The sequence below is a fragment of the Rhinolophus ferrumequinum genome, chromosome 10 (assembly GCF_004115265.2).
Source record: "Rhinolophus ferrumequinum isolate MPI-CBG mRhiFer1 chromosome 10, mRhiFer1_v1.p, whole genome shotgun sequence".
In the NCBI taxonomy this organism is placed as follows: Eukaryota; Metazoa; Chordata; class Mammalia; order Chiroptera; family Rhinolophidae; genus Rhinolophus; species Rhinolophus ferrumequinum.
The window spans coordinates 56,690,675-56,709,924 of NC_046293.1; the positions used below are offsets into that span (position 1 = coordinate 56,690,675).

The 19,250-nt window shown below is 48.4% G+C and overlaps 1 protein-coding gene across 1 annotated transcript; it reads right to left on the reverse strand.

Moving 5' to 3' along the window:
- Window positions 1-269: 269 nt before the first annotated feature.
- On the reverse strand, window positions 270-18,993 carry AVIL (advillin). The gene is made up of 20 exons (XM_033117504.1): window positions 18,704-18,993; window positions 16,128-16,212; window positions 14,645-14,719; window positions 13,741-13,937; window positions 12,146-12,254; window positions 11,943-12,053; window positions 11,449-11,651; window positions 10,897-10,975; window positions 10,686-10,784; window positions 9,847-10,000; window positions 9,649-9,749; window positions 9,023-9,160; window positions 8,760-8,918; window positions 7,797-7,976; window positions 6,251-6,396; window positions 6,002-6,146; window positions 4,190-4,378; window positions 3,485-3,553; window positions 2,331-2,447; window positions 270-855 (listed from the first exon to the last, which is right to left on the reverse strand). The coding sequence occupies exons 2-20, from the start codon at window positions 16,191-16,193 to the stop codon at window positions 742-744; spliced, it is 2,451 nt and encodes an 816-aa protein (XP_032973395.1). The 5' UTR covers window positions 16,194-16,212; window positions 18,704-18,993; the 3' UTR covers window positions 270-741.
- Window positions 18,994-19,250: the final 257 nt, after the last annotated feature.

Genomic DNA, 19,250 nt, shown 5'->3' on the forward strand with positions numbered 1-19,250 from the left:
GGTTCTGGCCTCATTACTGAAATTAATAACACATGGTCCTACTTCTCTTTTGGATAATGGGGTGTGGTTGGGCAGGCACTGAGGTTTCCTGGACAGCTGGAAGGCAGATTTTGGCATTTTTCTGCCAGAAACAGGAATTACAGTGGTCCAGTTATCCAGAGAGCACACTCAACAGTGCCTCTTTACTTCCCCAGTACTGGGACGTTTCTCCCAGCATAACATCAAATTATTACTATAACAGGCAAACCCAGAATACTCCCATTTGCTCATACAGGTATCTTTATTTGAAAAGTTAAAAAGCTCTGGCACATACAGACCTGGGCATTTGGATTTTGGCTTTGGGGTATACATGTGATTAATTTCAATGATTTGTGGGTTAAATAGGTTTTGAAAATACCGATTTTAAAATTTTAAATGAATTAGGTCTTTGCCTCAACACTTTAAACGTAGTTTTCTGTTCTCTTACTTTTGACTTCTCCAAATTCATGTAGTTTTTGTGCTTTCTGCTGAGGCTGTAGCCAAAAGGCCACAAAAATCAAAAAATGGGTAGTTAACATTTTAGGTATATAACTAAGGAATGCAAAGATGAGAAAAATGGAGAACATGCTATGATTTGCAGACCCTACTTTATCTAAATTAAGTAGCTGGATGTTAGGCAACAATTGGAAGATAAATTCTTTCCTGTTATTGGCACTGTCTGCTCTCTTCTGTGGTCCTGCAATAGGCGTATGCTTTCTTGCCTTAGAAAAGCCCCTTTTCTTTCTTCATTTGGAGCTGTTTCCAGCCAGGCAGAGCAGCAAATTGCCCTCGTGTGATGCCAAACACAGAAACAAAGTCTCGTTCAGAGAGGTAATTCTAAGAGAGAAAAAGTTTCCAGTTAGAAGGAAGACATAGCACCTATCAGTGCCAACAGAATTTGGGAGAAGGGGGCCAAAAGGGGTCGGGCCTCAAAGAGGGAAGTACAATGAATTTTCAGAAAGTCTGTAATAGACTTAAATTATTCATTGGAGAGTTTTTCAGGTTGTAGAGTCCCATGTTGGCCTGTGGAAGAACTGACTGGATTCACTGTGCTCCGGGTTCCACCTGGCACCAGTTTCTTGCCAGAAGGACAAGAAATGGGTTATATATTATGTATGAATTCTAGACATTAGGTTTTGGCTAAATAGTGAACTAAATTGAGTGATGGTTTTCCTTGCTTTATGCCCTTGTCTGACATTTTTATCCAGACATTTTCAAATACAAGATCAGGTGGATCTTGTTGAGAGCATAAAATTCTAATATTTATTGATTGATACTTAACGAATATTTTCTATCCAAGTAAAATTATTAAGATATGGCCTCTGTTTTCAAGAAAGTTGTAGTCCAGATACTTAAGAGTTGGTTTGATAAGACATTGTAGAAAACCCAGAGACCCTTCCCAAATCAAATCCTTCAAGGGAAAAATAAATGAATTCTTTTACCATGAAGATGTTAATTCAACCAAAACTTAAGAAGTGCCTACCATCTGCCAGGCACTGTTTTAGGTGCTGAAAAGCTGAGAATGTGATGGTGAACAAGACAGACAAGGTTCTTGCTCTTAAGGGTATTACTAGAGGGAGAGAGAGACAACGAACAAATATAAAGGATAAAGGGAGGGGTGAGGGGAGCAGTGTTAGGTGGAGGGGTCAGGGAAGGCCTTCCTGGGGAGGTGACATTGGAGCTGAGACCTAAATCATTTGAAGGAGTTAGCTCTGTGACGATCTGGGAGAAGACTGTTTTTTCAGGCAGAAGCAGTAGTGAGTGTAAAGGCTCAAAGGCTGGAGTGAGCATGTCTGAGGAACGGAAAAGCAGGCGCACTGGCCGAAGGGGGCTAAGCGGAAAGGGTAGTGGTATGTGAGATGAAATCAGAGAAAGCGACGGGTCAGACTGGATAGGGACTTGGAGGCTTTGGATTCTTCTCTAAGTGCAGTGGGAAGCTGTTCAAGCTGTTTTAAGTAGAAAAGTGTCATCTGTTGTAAAAGCCCATGGGTGGTTATATGGGGAACGGATTGCAGGGTACAGGAGTGGGAACGAGCTGAAGGACTATTGCAGTAGTCCATCCATCGTGGCTGGACCAGACTGGCAGCAGAAAAATGGAGAGGAGTGGACAGAGGCTAGCCGATGGATTGATATGGGGGGTGAGAAGAAAGAATCAAGAAGGAGCCCTGGGTTTTTGGCCTGAACTACTGGATAGCTCAAATGTCTATTGAGTGCTTACAGTGTTCCAGAACTGTCCTGGCCATATGCTGAGACAGGTGCTTTACTCCTGGAAAGCTCCACTTATATGAGACACAGTTTCTTCAGCCACTCACCTCTTTTTTGGCAGGGTCCACATCCTCAGGCAGTTCTTGATTCTGATTTTTCAACAGAACTTCTATAGGATAATATTTTAGCTCGGAATTCAGGGAAAGGGTTGTGTTCTTCAGGTCCTAAGTAAAATAAAGATGTAGACTCAGGATAAAAGACTGTTTAGGTCTGTGCAATCAAAGTGCTTTGTGTGTGATATTTAACATTTTGGTTTATACCACTTCACCCTTTTAGAACAATGGTCTCCAAACCTGGCTGCATGTCAGAATCATCTGGGAATCTAAAACATTCAGCTTTGGGGGTCCTTCATGGGAAAACTGATTAAGTCTAAGGTAAATCCTGTTTGGCATAAATGCTGTGCTTAAATCTCATTTAAATATTGTGATCACATCTCTTCTCTTGGCACTTTAACTTAGGCTCTACATTTCCAGCCTTTAAATGACTTCAGATTGAAGTCATACTTAAATACATTTTAAAGATGCTACATCACCATTAGTTTTGAAGTCTTGAGTTTGTGGAGCACAAAGGACAAAATTGCCAGATGGCTTGGACACCTGGTGCCATACACTCATCCTGATGTTAAACTGCTGTTGGATTCCGGGCTAGAGGCTCCACTTCTTTTAGCCATTAAAATAAGGGTAATGGCCTGAGTTTCTGTGGACTCCACTGTCAGAAACTGATAAACATATCACTTGGGTTAGAAGCTTATTATTTCTGAAAAATGCTGCCAATAAATTTAATCTGCCCTGAATGACAGAGTTGAATAATACAATTAGTTTTTGTTAGGGTTTTTTGTTTGTTTGTTTTGTTTTTTAAGGAGGGCGCAGCTCACAGTGTGGCCCATGCAGGGATCGAATCGGCAACCTTGGTGCTACCAGCACCACGTTCTAACCAACTGAGCTAACAGGTTACCACCTCTTGTTTTCTTTTTTTTTTTTTTTTGTTAAACAGCAAGTATTCTAAATTCTGGAAGGCAGTAAAATAAGGAACTTTGCTCTGAGACCTGCTTTTTTACTGATTAAAGCAATCTGCATATCAGAATAAACCACTATAGTGATCCGCGGCAGGACATGGTAGGGTTTCGCCCATGTGGCATGTGTAAGCATTTGATGTTTCTGGCTCTAGATGCCTTTGTGACTTGTTCCTCCAAGAAACTCACCGCAGTGATTCTCGTGATAGCAGCAGTGTCTCCCAGCTCTTCTTTTAACTGTTCGTATGATTTTCCTGCCTGAAAAGAAAGAAAACACAGGATGAGGTGCTGCATATAGAGGAGGGCCATCTCAGGCCTAGTCTGTACCCTTGGGAAAAGTGGAAAAGCCAGGGAATCAGAAGACAATTCAGGGATGAGCAAAAGTGAAAATCCTCCTTTCTGGGCCTATGCCTGGTTGGAAGGTACGTAAACATGATCTGCGTTCTTTGCTGGTGGCCTCTCAATCCTCCATACGAGATTTAAGACAGAGCAGTTGACTAGGAGTCAGAAAACCTGGCTTCTTCCTACAGGTTAGTTGTGACTTTAGACAAATAACTTTTTTAAGCGTCTTCGTCTATAACATGGCAACACAATGTTTGTCCTAGCGATCAGGATGGTTGTAAAGCTCCGAAAGATGATGTGTGTGGATATACTTTCTAAACGTTGTTACTTCTACACACTGCTTATTCCTGAGACAAGCTGTGAGTTCTCTAACTGGACTTAGTTCTGTGGTGGGTGGGAAAGAGAAGAGAAGTAAAAAATAGGGAGGGGCGAGGAGTGGGGGAAATGTGGTTCTGGATTTACTCAGCCCCTGAGTACCCCACCTTCCCACTGAGATATGAATGCTGATCTCCCTGGCAGTAAGAATGGCTTCCCCACTCTCCCTGCTCTTACACTCCAAATGTGAGAGTCCCAGGCCAAGAACCAGCCTGTGAAGGTGGGAGGCTCGAACCCCTGTTTAATGATCAGGATAGGTGTGTCGGCGTCTCGGCCACTGGGATGAGTGTGCAGGTACTCCTGGGCTGTAGCAAGAGCGTTCTCCTTCTCTGCGGCATTGGCCTCAGCCCCAATCCACAAGAACACCTGTTGTGGTAAAGATGGAATATTTGTTAATGCACTCATACTGAGAACTATGTATTAGATCATAAACACTGCCCTGTCTTTTTCCCTCAGCAATCCACAGCCTCAGCAGAGAAAACTTTTCTCAGAGTAATCTTGATTTGTGATTTCAATTGCCACGGGTATCTCCCATATCTACATGTCCAGTCCTGAGAGCTCTCTCTCTCTCTCTCTCTCTCTCTCTCTCTCTCTCTCTCTCCCTCCCTCCCTCCCTCCCTCCCTCCCTCTCTCTCTCTCTCTCCTTCCTTCTCTCCCTCTCTCCCTCTCTCCCTCTCTCCCCCTCTCTCCCCTTCAGCTTCCTAAACCCAATTACTTGCGAAACATTCCTCTGGGTTGTCTTCAAGCACCTCAAATATAACACCTCCAAAATGTAGCTCTTCTTTTCTAAACTTGTGTCTGTGTCTCCATGCTTAGTGAGTGGTGGCCATGCGGTCACTTCTATGGCAGTAACCTGGGAGTCATCCTAGACGCTCCCATATCCAGTGAGTCCCCAAGGCCGGCCAGTTTACCTCCTATGCATTTGTCAAATCAGTCACCGTGCCTCCATCCCTACTCTACGGCTCCTGTGCAGGCCCACAGCAGCTCTTCCTGGACTATTCCAGTAGTCTACGGACTGGCCTCCCATCATGGTCTCCTTTTGTTCTCACCCCCGTCTCTCCTCACCTACACTGGCTGGAGTGTTCCATGTAGAGCACAGTCTGACCTTGTCATTCACCTGCGTACATTTCTGTAGCTTTCCAGGATAAATCTCAAACTTCTCGACATGATAGATAAGGTCCATCCCTACTTCTTCAGCTCCATTTCTAGGGTGCTCTTCAACTCTGCCTTATGCTCTGATATTAGTATTCATAGTTCCCTGTATGCTCGACTGTTTCATGCCTTGCTTTCACTTGTGCTGTTTCCTTTGCCCGGAATGCCCTCTTTTCCTATTTAATGCCTACTTATCTTTTGAGATGCAGCCTGGGAGCCATCTTCTCCAGGAAGTCGTCTCTGAGCCCCTAAACTGTATGAGTGCCTCTAATTGTGCTCCTATGGCATCTCGTATGTACCTTCCTTGCAGTAAAACGATGTTTCTATGTCCCGTCCCCACCCACTCCCATCAGCCTGTGAAGTCTGAGAGTGGCACGGGCCTCTTCACCTTGGTGACACCACACCTAGCACTAGACTAGAACAGACGAGGTGCTGAGTATGTTTGCTCAGCCACATTGAAGAACATGGGATGTCACGGAGGGGTTGCCTCTGAGAAGATATCCCTCTCTCACCCCTTTATTCCCTAAAAGGCCCATATCTCTGGATGTGGAGCCTGCTGCTATTGATTCTAAAGAGAGAGAAGTACATGGTGATAGGATGGCCTGATTTTCCCAGAGCAAGGTGGGAAAATTCCCAGGAGGGTGTCTTAAACAGTATTCTCTCCAACCCTGGCAAAAAGCAAGCTCTTTCGTTGGTCGCCACGGACAATTGCTTAATTGACTTGGGGATGGTCCAGGGCTACCCTGGGTTTATCCTGTCAGGGGAGGTACTATACAAAAATAGCCGAAACTATGAGGATCACTGCCGTTTGTTCCAAGCTCTCTGGCTATGTCTTACCTGGTCCCAGGTGTCCAGGAGCATCACGTCACCCGGGTTCAGGTCATCCTGGGTGAAGTCTGTGACCTCAGTGACAATGAACCGGCCAGTCTTATTGGAACATTCAAAGAGACGGGAATGGACATCTAGGATTTCCTGCTGTAATCTGCAAGACAGTCGGTCAGGAACTGAGCTGCTTAGAAATCATGTGCAGTTCACCAGCCTGGGAGGCAGAGGGAGCCAAGAGGACTGGATGCTGTGGTGCCATACCTTTTGTCATTGGCATAGGGAGTTTTCCCTCCCAGCAGGTCCCAGAACTCAGCAGGCTCCTGGCCCTCAGCCACAGCGTCCTCGGTGTCATTACAGAGAATCCCAGCCAGCTCCTTAGCCATTGCCCGCTCATCCCCACTAGATCCCTGCGAGTGGGGCGAGCAGAACACAGATGTTAGTCACACGCGAGCACGTTGATGTGGAAAAAACGCTGAGACCAGTAGCTCAGTGTAGCCAGGATCGCTCTGAAGCCACAGTACCTCAAGACAGGGTTTGTTCTAGTGCTGGGAAGGGGGTGAGGGGAGGGGCAAAGAACTGGATTGGACTCTGAAACACACAATAGATGTGAACAAGAGTCTCCTTTGCATCGGCTTCAATTGGAATTTTAGCACCTATTTTTGATTTTTTTAAGAGAAAAGAATTTAAACTTATTTTTAAAATTATGTGCAGGAAACTACACTTTTTGGCATACATCTCTATGAGTCTTGACAAATGCATAGAATCAGGTTACCACCACCACAACAAAGAATCAGGACAGCTGCCTCCTCCCTGCAAAAATTCCCTCGGGCTACCGCTTTGTAGTCAAACCCTTCCAAATCCTTCACCTCTGGCAACCACTACTCTGTTCATCACAATAGTTTTGCCTTTTCCTGAAGGTCATAAATGGAATCATACACTCTGTAGCCTTTGAGTCTGGCTTCTTTCACTTAGCACATGCTTTGGAGAATCTCCTTTGTTGGTGTGGGTATCACAGCTTCTTCTGTGTGTCGTGGAGGAGTGCTCCATTGTATGGATGCACCACTGTTTATTTATCTATTCTCCAGTTGCTTCCAGTTTTTGACGATTGCAAATAAAGGTGCTGTAAACATTCATGTACAGGTTTTTGTGTGAAGATAATTTTTTACTTCACATGGATAAATACCCAGGAGTGGGATTGCTGGATCATAGGTAAGTGTACATTTTATAAGAAACTGTCCAGTTGTTTTTTGGAGGCTGTATTTACATTCCCACCACCGATGTGTGAAAATTTCTGTTGCTCTGCATCCTCACCTGCACTTGATATTGTCAAATTTTTTAGCCATTCTAATAGGTGGGTAGTGGGATCTCATTGGGTTTTCATTTGCATTTCCCTGATGAGTAATGATGGTGGGCATCTTTTTCCTGTTCAATTCTCTTTTGTAAAACGATTTTAGTGCTTTTTAATGCAGATGCAAACTGAATTGACAAAATCACATTTTCAGTGTTTTTGTTCAGGGTAATGCCTGTCCTGTTGCAATCTATGAAACTGGTGTGGAAAGATTGACGTACTCAGCCTCTATTTATTTATGAAGTTTACGGAGTATCTCCTGGGTGTGAGCAGTGCTGTCATTGACTTTCTAATTGGAGGCCTATTTGTGGGGAATGTTGGCGGCCCTTTTAAAGATCCTTTAGGAAAAAGGCTCCTCTTTTTGCAGACTGCTCCAGCCTACGGTCTTTAGTTCCTTTGCCCGTGCCGACAGGAGGGTGAGCGCAGGGCTGGTGTGACCCCTGGGCCCAGCCATCCTACCTTGCCATACCACAGATAGTGCACTGCTTGGGTCCGCAGCAGGAAGACGTCATTGGAGTTTAGGGAGGAGGCGAAGGCTGGAACCTCCACTGCTTTGGTGTTAGATTTGGCATTGCCTTGAATCTGGAAGAGCCTTACTGGAGGATCGGGCTCAGCATTTCCCTTCCTAGAAGTCCCACCCTAGAGAAAAGGAGAAAAGCAAAGTCGAGATCTGAGATGCACCGTGTGAACAGAGCCGTGGGCTAGCTGTTTTGGAGAACATGGATGTATTTGTCACTCTCTTTGCCCTTGAGGAGCTTGTAGAAACTTGTAGATGAGATGAGCTGGAGTTACAGTACCAATAATGTTAGCTTTCCTTCTGAGCCCTCTGTTACAAGCCCGGCTCTGTGGCTAGTGCCTTACCGACATCATTTCATTGATCCTCCAAATAACTGTGCAGTAGGCATTATGATCCATAGTACAGATGGGGAAACTGAGCCTTAGAAACCTGGCTAATAAATGACAAGACGAAGAATTGACCACAAACTTGTGTATATCAGGCGTGTGACATTGTGCCTTTCTGGTAATGCTTCAGCCAGGGATTCATGGAAGAAGTAGGACTTGAATTTGAAGGGGCACATTCGGTGGAGGTGGTGGACAGGGCATGATCTGGCCCATGTAAGGCCTAGTGAGGAGGCCCGCCTGGCGAGTGGAGCTCGGTGTAGGTCAGGGAGCTGAGGGTAACGTACCGTCACCGGTAATATGGGTCAGGTTGTGAAAGCCGTTGAACATGAATTAGACAGTGATTTGGACTTGAATCCCTGGGCAGCTGGGAGTCACTTCAGTGGCTTCGATTAACCCCTTTTTGTCCAAGTCGACCCCAAGCCCTGCTCCCCACCCCTCCTCTCCTCCACTGTAGCCCCTGCTGGCTTGTTAGTTCTGAGCATTCCTGCTCCAGGTGTGACTTTGTCTGTGGGGTCTCACCTCAAAGATAACCAGCTTTCCTTTGAAGATAGCCATGAAGTGGCGTGGCTCCTTCCCCATGGTAACCCGGACCTGCACCGGGGCCCCGTCAAACTGCCGATCCACCTCCACTGCCTGGTATGCCGAGGCTGCCAGCTCATCCTGGGAGGCGTGGCGGCCCTGCAGCGGTGACAGGGTAGGGATGGGCCCCTTCTCCCCCTGCCCCAGCTCAGTGGCCAGAGGAAGCACCATCTCTCAAAGCTGAGAGCCTGCCCCAGGCCTACCTGCCAGATGTACAAGATGTAATGCGGCTTCCCATAAACCTCGTATGTATAGAGAACCAGATAGCAGTCTCCCCCATAAAAGAAGCCGTGCCACTGATGCTCCACGGGGACCAGCTCCAGGTTTTCAATTCTCCAGACCTGGGCACAGAAGGAGACACAATTCCCCAGAAATGGGGTCCTATTTGAAGAGACAGCTGCCTGCGGAACGGGCCGTGCATCGCAGAGAAACCGCATGGGTAAGGCACTTACGTCTGTCCACTCAAAGTGTCCCTGCCCCCTCTGGTACTGCTTTCCCAATGGTGAGGCTTATCACATTTGCATGATTTGAATCCGGAGGAGAACTGGATCATCCCTGGTCAGGCGCCTCCCCATCACAGCCCAGAGATGATTTGAATAGATCTGCTAGATGAGTTATGGATAGCTCACTGGGGTATCTGCCTTTGCTTCCCGGAAGAATTGTGGAAAAACTCTGCAGACTCAGAGACCTTTTAGAGAATACTCCTGAGGCACCAGAGGTGAAAAGGAAAGCAAACTAGACCGGGAATCACCTGCCCCCTTCTCTCCAGCTGACAGCCAGGAGGGCCAGGGCTGCCTGCCTGCCCTGAGATGTGAATCATTAGGCCTACCTCAAATTTTCCGTCGCCATCATCGACCATTCTTTCCTGGGCAGCTACCTCTGGTTTATTGTGCAGCAGAGTCACATCAAATTTGTCCTGGGAAACTTTAGCTGCAGAGAGGGGGTTGGGAGAAGCCAAGTAGGTGAAAAGCATCCGTGCCTGCCTTTCTAGAGTCCCAGCAGCGAGAAGACAATGGGGAAATCTTACCGATTTTACCGATGCTGAACGTTTTCCCCAGGCCCATGGTCTGCTCCTTCACTGACCACTTCTGGAACAGCTGCTTGAACATGGCTGACTCGGCACCGTCGTTGACGGTCTCCACATTGGTGCTGCTGGGGTAGCCCTTCATCTTGATGAAGTTCTGCACACACACCCCACCCCCAAAAGGCAGGTCAATCCAGGAATGCCCTGGGTTCTTTGGCCGGTGGGTTCTTTGGATTCACCCCTTTGAAACCAGTTAGTAGGATCACTCCCTTCTCGAAGTCGGAGTCAAATTCTAACTGACTGTCTAGGCACCAAGTTACCTGCCTCAAGAAAAGGACTGAGCGGCACATGTTGGCATCTCTTTATTGGCCTGTCATGAGTTTCACTAATCTTTTTTGCAAGATCCTTTATCCTCTGTTCTTTCAGCACTCATGGACTCTACTGACTGTATCCCATTTATGTGCTCATTTACTGCTTTGTAAGTGCACCCTGCTTGGTTCAGCTGCATGGGTCTGCACAAGAGCATAAGCTCCTTGAGGACAGGGCCACTAACCTTGGTAAGTGATACCTATCCCCTTCAGTAATAGCAGCCATGTTTTACTGAGCCAGTGTGTGTGCCAAGTCCGGTTCTGAGTGCTTTACAAGTGTCATTTAATCCTTGCAACACCACCAGGAGATGGTATTAAGCCTGGATTTGAATCCCAGTTTGTCTGTCTGACTTGGAAGTCCATGTATATAACTGCGATGTTATCTGCTCTAGTGCCTAGTAAGGCTCTCTGAGCACATCTGAAGTGTTACTGACCAGAATTTTTTAGACAGTATTGCACATCTGTAGCTCCTACCAGGGCTTTAGACATGGCCATCTGTTTCTCAGCCTTTGTGGCTCCTCTTCCTTTCCACACATAGATCTTGGTTCCACTTTGGTCCAGGATGTAGCAGTCCTGAAGCGGTCAGGGATAAAAGTGGTTACTGCAGCTGAAGGCCTTTCCCCAGGGTCTGCCCCCGGAGCCGAGCCTGGCCACCCCAAGCCAGGCCCACCCAAGCTCTACTTACATCATGGTTCAGTAAGTCCTGGACCAGAGGCCTTGTTGCTACCTCCGTGACCGCCAGCTGCCCAGCCGAGTCTGAGACACTGGAGAAGGGGAGAGGTTAGCGTGTGCCTTCTCTTCTACAAAGTATCTTGTAGTCATTTGATAGTTTCCTGGCTTTGGAGTTTCTGAGTAGAGTTTGACTTCCTATGACAGATGTCGCTTGAGCGCAGGTGAGCTGTGAGGGACTCTGTTCTCTAGAGGAGACTTTTGTGCATCTGTTTCTGAACATTGTCCCGTCCACAACCCTGAGCATGTATAGACCCGAGTGAAGGAACGGTCTCTCCAAGAGACCAAGAAGAGTTGCTGACAAGAACAGATGGTAGCTGCCTCCTTGAGTGGGGAACACCGAGCTCCTTCTAGAAGCTGCATTTGAAAAAGACTAAAAGCCAGACACCTGCACCCCAAATGAGGAACCAAGCAAAAGTGCCTAGTTTTCCAGGGTCTCCACAAGGTGTCTAGGGAAAAACTTCCCTCTGCCCCAGCTTCCAACCAGCAGCCAGGTTTAGCTACTCACTGATATAACATGACATTTGATTTCTGCTGCTGATCGATGATCTCATCAGGGACCGCAGGCTGGATAATGGAGCGTCGGCCGAGGGTGTCCTGAAGGACCTTCATCAGCTCCGGGCTGGCCGCCTCCTTGTCTCCCTCGATCACTCCTATTTCAGCACGGCCCCCTCGCTCCCTGTCCCGAATATCCTTTGCCAGAAGCATAGCCTGTCAAAGAAGCCCATGGAAGCACTCAGCTCGTCTGGGCCCCCGTTCTGCCTGATGGCTTTGGGAAGAACAGCCTGGATCCCAGACATGAGTTATCCTGATGCCGAGAAGCCCAGCGGTGAGTCACAGACTGACTCTCTTTAAAACAGTTTCCATTCCAAAGCAGGGGTCCAGCTTGAATCTCAGGGAAGAGCCAATGAGGAAGGAAGAAGGAAAAGGCACCTGAGAGAGCCAAGTCCCATGACCAGGCCTGAGGGAGAGGAGGGAGCAGGAAGACTAGAAGAGCGGTACCTTCAGGCGCTCCCCACTGTTGCTCTCTGGACCATTCCATTGGATGATGACCTTGCCAAGGTCCAGCAAGAAGACATCTCCTCGGTTAAAACTGTCCCAGCTCATTTCCACCTGCAGATGAAAAGTAGACATTGTTCAGGAGGAATTCTTAGGTACCAGGTAGAGAGGCCCTGAGCCCAGGACAGACAGTGAGCAGGACGTACCTCAGTGGCCCTGATGTTTCTCTTCCCCTTCACGTGTAACAGCCGCTTCACATCATAGGTGTTGGTCTCCACATGCTTCATCCCAGAGGCCACACCCCCCTTTTTGTATCTGAGGGAACATCCATTCAGTTATTTATTGCACACCTGCTGTGTGCTCAGTATGGGGGAGGCGATGGCGAATTACACAAATGCAGCCTCTGCGCATGTGGGTGATGATAGTAAATCAGCCAGGTAAATCTAGATGGTGGTAACCGCTGCCACACATGTAAGATGCAGTGACGGACTTTTTGACAGAGTGGTCAGGGCAGTTTTCTGGGAAGGAGTGACATTCCAGCTGAGCTATTAAGAGGAATAGGAACCAACCACCAGAGAACTAGTGATCCAGACAGAGGGAACATCCGTGATTGAACCCTGCAGCACGGAAGAGCTTGTTTTGTTCTAGGAACTGTGTGACTATGAGTGTGTGACAGGGAGAGGGACACAACCAGGAAGCAGCAGATGCATTAGTGACACCATGGGCTTAAGACCAACCCACTCCAGAAATCCGTTCTCCCACCCTGGCACGCACCCCGGCCCAGCCTCCATCCCAGGTGTCCCGCTCATGAAGGGCATGCAGAAAGCCACGCTGGAGCAGAGGGGCTTTGTCTTTGGTGCCCTGGTGACAGTGTGGTGCTCTGTGCCTAGCAGGTCCTCAGTCAGTGGGGACGGCCGAGCTGCAAGAAGCTGGCTTTGGACCAGCCTCAGCATTCTCAAGCTCACTGGAATTTCTCTTTTTGTTTTTAGTCTCGAATGCAAAGTCTTGAATTAATGAAACTCCTCAGTTCATGGACCAGCATTGTCATTGGCCTTTACCAGACCCCTCTCTTGTTTTAAGTATTTATGGATTCCCTTTTATCTGCATGCCCTACTCCCAGGCCTCTCCCCGCCATGGGCAACCACTGTAACAGTTTGACGTCTATCTTTTTATTTTCATTCTGGTAAAATGTGTCCTGTTGTTTTGTGTTCACGTATTTTAAAAAAAACAAAACAGAAAACAGAAATTGGCATTCTGTAACTTATCTTAAGGCTGTTTTGTACTGTTCACTAAGCACCATGTTTTGCAGCTCTGTCCGCCTGTTAAGTGTATAATCCGTTGCTTCCAGCTGCTGCACAGCACACCTCGGTGCCGTGGAGTATTGCTCCTGCCCAGTCTCCCAGTGAGGGGCCCTCGACGTTGCTTGCCGCTTCCCACCACCGCTAACGGTACTGCTGTGACCGTTCTGGTTCATGTGCTCTTACGGAGCTGGGGATGTGAGAATCCCTTTGAGTCACATGCCCAGAAGTGGGATTTGCCTCAGTGGCAGTGGACTACTCTCCGGAATGCTGTGCCAGTTCTCCCTCCCACCAGCAAGGCACCAGGGTTCCTATTTCCCCACAGCCTCGCCAACACTTGGCACCGCCCAGCTCTCTAATTTGTGCTCCTCTAGTGGGCGAAAATGATAGCTTTGTTTTGATTTGCGTTTCTCCGATTACTGTCTTCGTGTACTTATTGGCCCTTTGGGTTTCCTCTTCGGTAAAGTGCTGTTTCCGTCCTTGCTCTATGCATAACTACTCACATGATGCCCTGCTTGAAGTAGCCACTGAAGGTGTCGGACTCATGGTACTGGACCTCCCGGTGCTGCACGGGGCTGCCCCCCAGGTAGTCATCCAGCTGTGTAGTGTAGATGGCTGCACAGCTCTGCTCGTCGTGGGAGGAGTCCTTCCCGATCCAGAAGTGGATGTTCTGGGACAGGAGACTGCCCGCTCTCCGGGTCTGGGATGCAGCCAGAGAGATCAGGTCAGGGGCCAGAGTGCCTCCCTTTGCTGCTGGCCCCTCTGGCCTGGGGAGAACGTAGCATACAGTGGCTTGTTTGCCACCCCTGGCAGGCTCCGGGCCTCTCCCGTCCGGCAGCAGCCCCGGTGTAGACCTGCTGTGTAGCTCAAGCTCTGGCAGCCCGATTCCTCCCCCATATGGGAAAAATCGACAGCTTATTGTTCTCGAAATCAATGGAGACCAATGGGGACCTTTTCTGAGCGGGACTGCAGACTTACCTGGCCGCCGCTCTGCTTCTTTGCAGTTACACAGCTGGCACAGGGCTGATCTGTGCGGCTGCGTGGCTCTGTCAGCACTGTTCATATGGGATATTGTTTCCTCAACTAAAATGAGCACTTTGAGGCCAGAGATGGCCTGTGATTATCTGGCCTTCCTCACACCACTTTAATCTGGGGTCTGGGCCTCTGGAGGGAGAAGTGCTACTTGTGGGCTACTCACCCAGGTTCAGACTGAGGGCCCCACCCCCACCTTCTAATGCAAAATTTAAAACCCTGGCCTAAGAATGGACTTTGATAGTCAAACTGGAGGCCTGTTCTGTATAAGCAAGACGGATGCCAGGGGCCTGATTAGCACCACTGGCAGTGGAGCCTGCCTCCCAGGGGAGAAGCTTGTGGGAACGAGGGGGCGGGGGGCAGGATGGTGCTCACCGAGAGGATGACGTAGCAGTCCCCCTCATAGAAGTTGCCATGGGCACTCAGGGGCACCAGCACCAGCTCCATTTTCTGGAAGGACAAGGGCTGTGTACAGGCTGCATTCCCTGCTTCCTCTCCTCCCCCCACCCCTGGCCTCCTTCTCTTCTGCATCATTTGCCACAGGTGGCAGGGAGAGGAAGGGGAGATGTCCCCACTGATCTTACAGGCTGTGGCAGTGAGCTGCAGGGTTAGCTTGGCCACCCTCTGTCCTCCGAGCTTCACCTGCTTGGCCCCGTCTGAATCGGGGTGCCTGTCCTGTCCCCGCCCCGTGCTCCTCCCCACCGCCTGCCTGGCCCTGTCTGGCGGCCTTATGAGCCACTTCCAGCCCGTTGCAGGGAAAGAGCTGCATATAAGCTATCAAGTAAAACCCTGCCCGCCTTTGAGCAGCAGCACCAGTGCCTCCATCACTGTTCCCCAGTGATTTCAGACGCCAGGGCTGGCCAACGTCTGAAATCACAGAATGCCAGGATTCTGCGAGGCTATGGGGGCGTGAGTGCCGGCAGTGAGTGTCCCATATTTGGAGGTGATTTGTCACCTGCATGTCTGGCTTGTCCCAGGAAGGCCATTCACTTGGCCTCTACTATGAATTTTCATCACTACCTCCAAGTGAAATAAACTTGCAGTCATACTTGTGTGTATTCTATGTAAAATGTGTGTTAAATCTAAAAATGTTAAATATCCCATACTTTCTGTACTCTTTCAGTACCTATTGGTTTTAAATAAACTGTGAGCCTTAACACAATGGAAATGAGCTGGACCTCTCATAAGCTCTGAGCTGCTTGCTAGAGGCTGTGACTCCCTCTTCCTAATGGAGGACAGTGGAGTGAGGTGTCACCTCTGGGTTTTATGCAGCAGCCACTCATTGGGCTCAGAGCAGGGAGATGGAGGTAGGGGGGTGGTCCACACATCTGGCAGGTGGGGCGGCCCTGGCCAGGGCCATTTCCAGCTATAAATTGCTGGAGCTCAAGGTCAGCCAGAGGGGCTCAAACCCAGGTGGGAGAAGGGATGAACCATGGCCCTGATCTGTGCTGTGCCCCCAAACCTCCCCTCTGCTTTGCAGGAGCCAGAGCACCCTGTGGCGGACAGATTCCATTTTTCTGACAGAAGTATCCGTCCCCTGGGTGGACCGAGGCCCCACCCATCTCTCCAGGGCATTTACTAGAAGTGCAGGCTCACTGAGCAGATGGCTGGATAAAGGGAAAGCTTATTTTTGCTTGGAGCTCTATTCTCCAAGGCCAAGAACATTTCCTCCACCTGCCAGCTGCCTTTGAGCACCCAAGAGGGGTCAAGGATAGGGAAATGTGCACTTGGACGCTGACTTTCACTGCTCAGTGGACCAGGGAGTGCGGGAGGGCTGTCATGTCGCAGACCTGGGTGGCCAGAGTCTGCCCCAAGCCAGTGAGGAGGAAGGTGTGCCTCCAGCGCAGCTGTGCCTCACCTCTATTCTCCAGGTGATGATCCCAGGGTCGTTGCCCACAGACCTGAAGGCGCTGCTCAGAGGCATGGCTCTCGTCTTCTTGGGACTGAAATATCACAGAGCATGGGGGGGGCCATGATGCCTCTCCCCGAGGGCATCCGTCCAGCTCTCCTCCTAAGTCACTCCCCAATCTCGTCAGCCATCCTGCCATGTCCTTGTGGTACATCCCTGTGCTATTTCGGTGATGGATGGGGGAAATGACTTGTCCAAGTTCTCGTTGGCCTGGCTGGTCCAGGGATCCCCACCCGGAAGTTCTGCTTCCCATTTGCCACTTCCCTTGTTAAGACCTCGGGTAATAGCCATGATTATTTACTGAAGGATGATAAATACGTTAAGCCCTGTGTTGATTCACTTTGTTATCTCATTTAATTCTCATAAACTGAGTATATTTTCTTTATCTTTCATTGTAGGAACACTGAAGTTCAGAGGTTAAATAATTTGCCCAGAATCATACACTAGGATGAAATCTGTATCTGATCCTAAAATCTGTGCTTTTAGTCACTTTGTTGTCCTGTAGCCCTTTCTAAAGTTACCTAAATTCCGTGGTACATGGAGAGAAAAGCTTATGTCAGAATAAACATTTCTAAACTGAAGCTGAAGCAGAATAATATTGTATGTCAACTGTATTTATATATATATTTATATATTTACAGGTTGTGGAGTGTAGCGTAAGAAAGATACTCAGTGGTATTGTAACAGTTATATAAGATGTCAGGGGGTAGTAGCTTGGGGGAGGGGAGTTATCACTTTGTGAGGGGTGTAAATGTCTAACTATTATGTTGCTTTGTACACCTGGAACTAATTTTTAAAAGAAAGAATAACTATTTCTAAACTGGGTTGCTTTCTCTCACTCTCATCCCCTCTAACTCTTCCCAGATTCTCTCCACCGTCAACTCTTTGACCTTCTCTTTGGGCTTTTACATTCCAGTCTTTTTCCTTTTAAGCAAACTATCCTAAAACTCAAACAACTTGTCCTACTTTTGATTTATGACTAGTATATTCCCTGTACCTCACAGAAGAAAAGGGAAAGTACAATGGCAGGGCTGGGCCTGAGACACAGTGCAGGTGCCACAGGGGAAGGTGGGTGTGGCCTGGTCTGCCTGTGGGCAGATGCCCTTCTTCCCCTCCCGCCCAGACCCACCTCCCCCACAGGCAGCCTCCCACACAGACACTAAAGAGCTAGTGGTGCTGTGTCTGGCCTTGGGGGCGGGGGGGGGGGGGGGGGGGGGGGGCGGGGGGGAGGGAGGAAGTGGTGAAGAGAAGGCCTCCTGGATTATGCAACATCCCGATTCATCTCTATTCAAGGCGTTACCTATCTATGCAGGGTTATCATGCACCCACACATGTCCCTAATTACGGAGGTGCTTTATATAATTAAAATGCCTGCCTGGTTCTTGCTCTCAAGGAGCTTGCAATCTGATAATACACATGACTGATGAATGCTCCCAGGAGGCTAAGGACAGGGACAGGCTTGATGGATCTACATGGATGAAAACCCACCCAGATAGGACCGTGGAGCTTTGCTATTTACAGGCACATTGTGCTTAAGAGGCATATCTGGCCATTCTTTCCTTGAGCCTTGGTGGATGAAGCCAGGTTTGGAGGACATGTACCATTATCTAGTATGGACTTTGGCAAAAACACAAAAACAAACTCCCTTTGTCTATGGCTTAAGGCAGGACTAAAGCAGAGCAGTGACGCGGAGCAGCCACTGTTTGAGGATTTAATTTGATAACTTGCATTGCCCCACCCTGCGAGGCTCTGAACTACCAGGAAATATTTGTTAAGGTTTTCTTCAGACCCTAGATTTCAGGCATTAAAGATAAATGCTGTGACACAACTAGGGGAAGGGGAAAAGAGCCAATGAATTAATTCCTTGAAGATAGAAGTTTATCAGTCTGGTAAAAGGCAAACCAACCGTCATTAATTAGGACGGTGAGTCTCAGAGGCCAAAAGCAGTCCCATTTCCTAGCAAGGACTTAGCAATCAGGAAGGACCCCATTGGGCCAGGGTTCCCCAAATGCACGAGAGGACATGCTCAAAGAAGGGACTTCCTGCCACACTGGAACACCTAGAAAATGTGATTCCCTCAAAACTCAGCCACTTCCTCCATCCTCCCTAAGTCCTTAGTAATTCAGCACCCTTTGAGATCACTGCAAAAACCCTGGGCGTGGGTTGCAGTTTTGAAATCCCAGATTAAAAGCCAGTGGCCCTTAATTCTTCGAGGTATCCGTATGAATGGACCCCAGGGGAAGCTGCTTTTAACTTCTGCCTTGCCCCATACCATCTTTCTGAGGTAGGTGAAAGGGGTCTTCTCCATCTTTCCCAGCTTTTAAAAATGTGCCGTTTAGTGGTCTCTACAAATGGCCTTGACATTTCAATAGGAAGTTTGTAAAACTGGTCACAAACTCCTGGTTCAATGCTATAAAAGCCTCATTCAAGAAGACAAAGCCAGGGAAATCTGAATCTCCTCTTCGTTTCTTCCTTGTTCAGTAGGACAGCTTTACTGACGTGCACCCATAAACCATAGACCTTACCTTGCCTTCTCTCCCACCGTCTTCTCAGTTTGCTGGTGAGTAAGCAGCAGCGGTATTGAAGAAGCGCCCCAACGCAGGAGGCTCCGGGTCCCGCTGCCTGAGTGTAGTAATGGCTGCGCAGACTCTGGGTTATATTTGCTTGGGTTTGCATCTTCACCACATTTTCCTAGCCCTGGCCAATCATGGCCAGCCTAGCTCTGGGCTTGACTTATTCAAACCAGAGGGAAAGCTTTATCTGTTCCTATTCAAAACAGCAAAAACAAGAGCAGACTTTTAAAGGCTTCTTTTCTCTTTTAACTCCAGCTCCACGCCCTGATCTAATTGATTTTTAAAAAGTACATAGCCCATCAATAATGCAGGAAGGAGGATATGAAACTTGCCATATTATAGATATAAATGCATTATGCTGATGACAGGAGGCAGGGGCTGGAGCTGCCGCCGAGGGCCTGGGATGTCCAGGCTTGGCAAGCGCCTCCCTGAGAAGCTTCTGGGCATGTCTCAGAGGGGAAGTATGCTCACAGAAGGGCCAGGAGTGTTATTACATCAT

Coding starts and splice junctions, on each gene's coding strand:
- AVIL (XM_033117504.1), bottom strand. CDS start 16,193: ATGCCTCTGAGCAGCGCCTTCAGGTCTGTGGGCAACGACCCTGGGATC. Junction 11,652..11,942: donor ACAGTGGGGAGCGCCTGAAG/GTACCGCTCTTC, acceptor CTTCTTTGACAG/GCTATGCTTCTGGCAAAGGA. Junction 4,379..6,001: donor TCCTGGACACCTGGGACCAG/GTAAGACATAGC, acceptor TTACCACAACAG/GTGTTCTTGTGGATTGGGGC.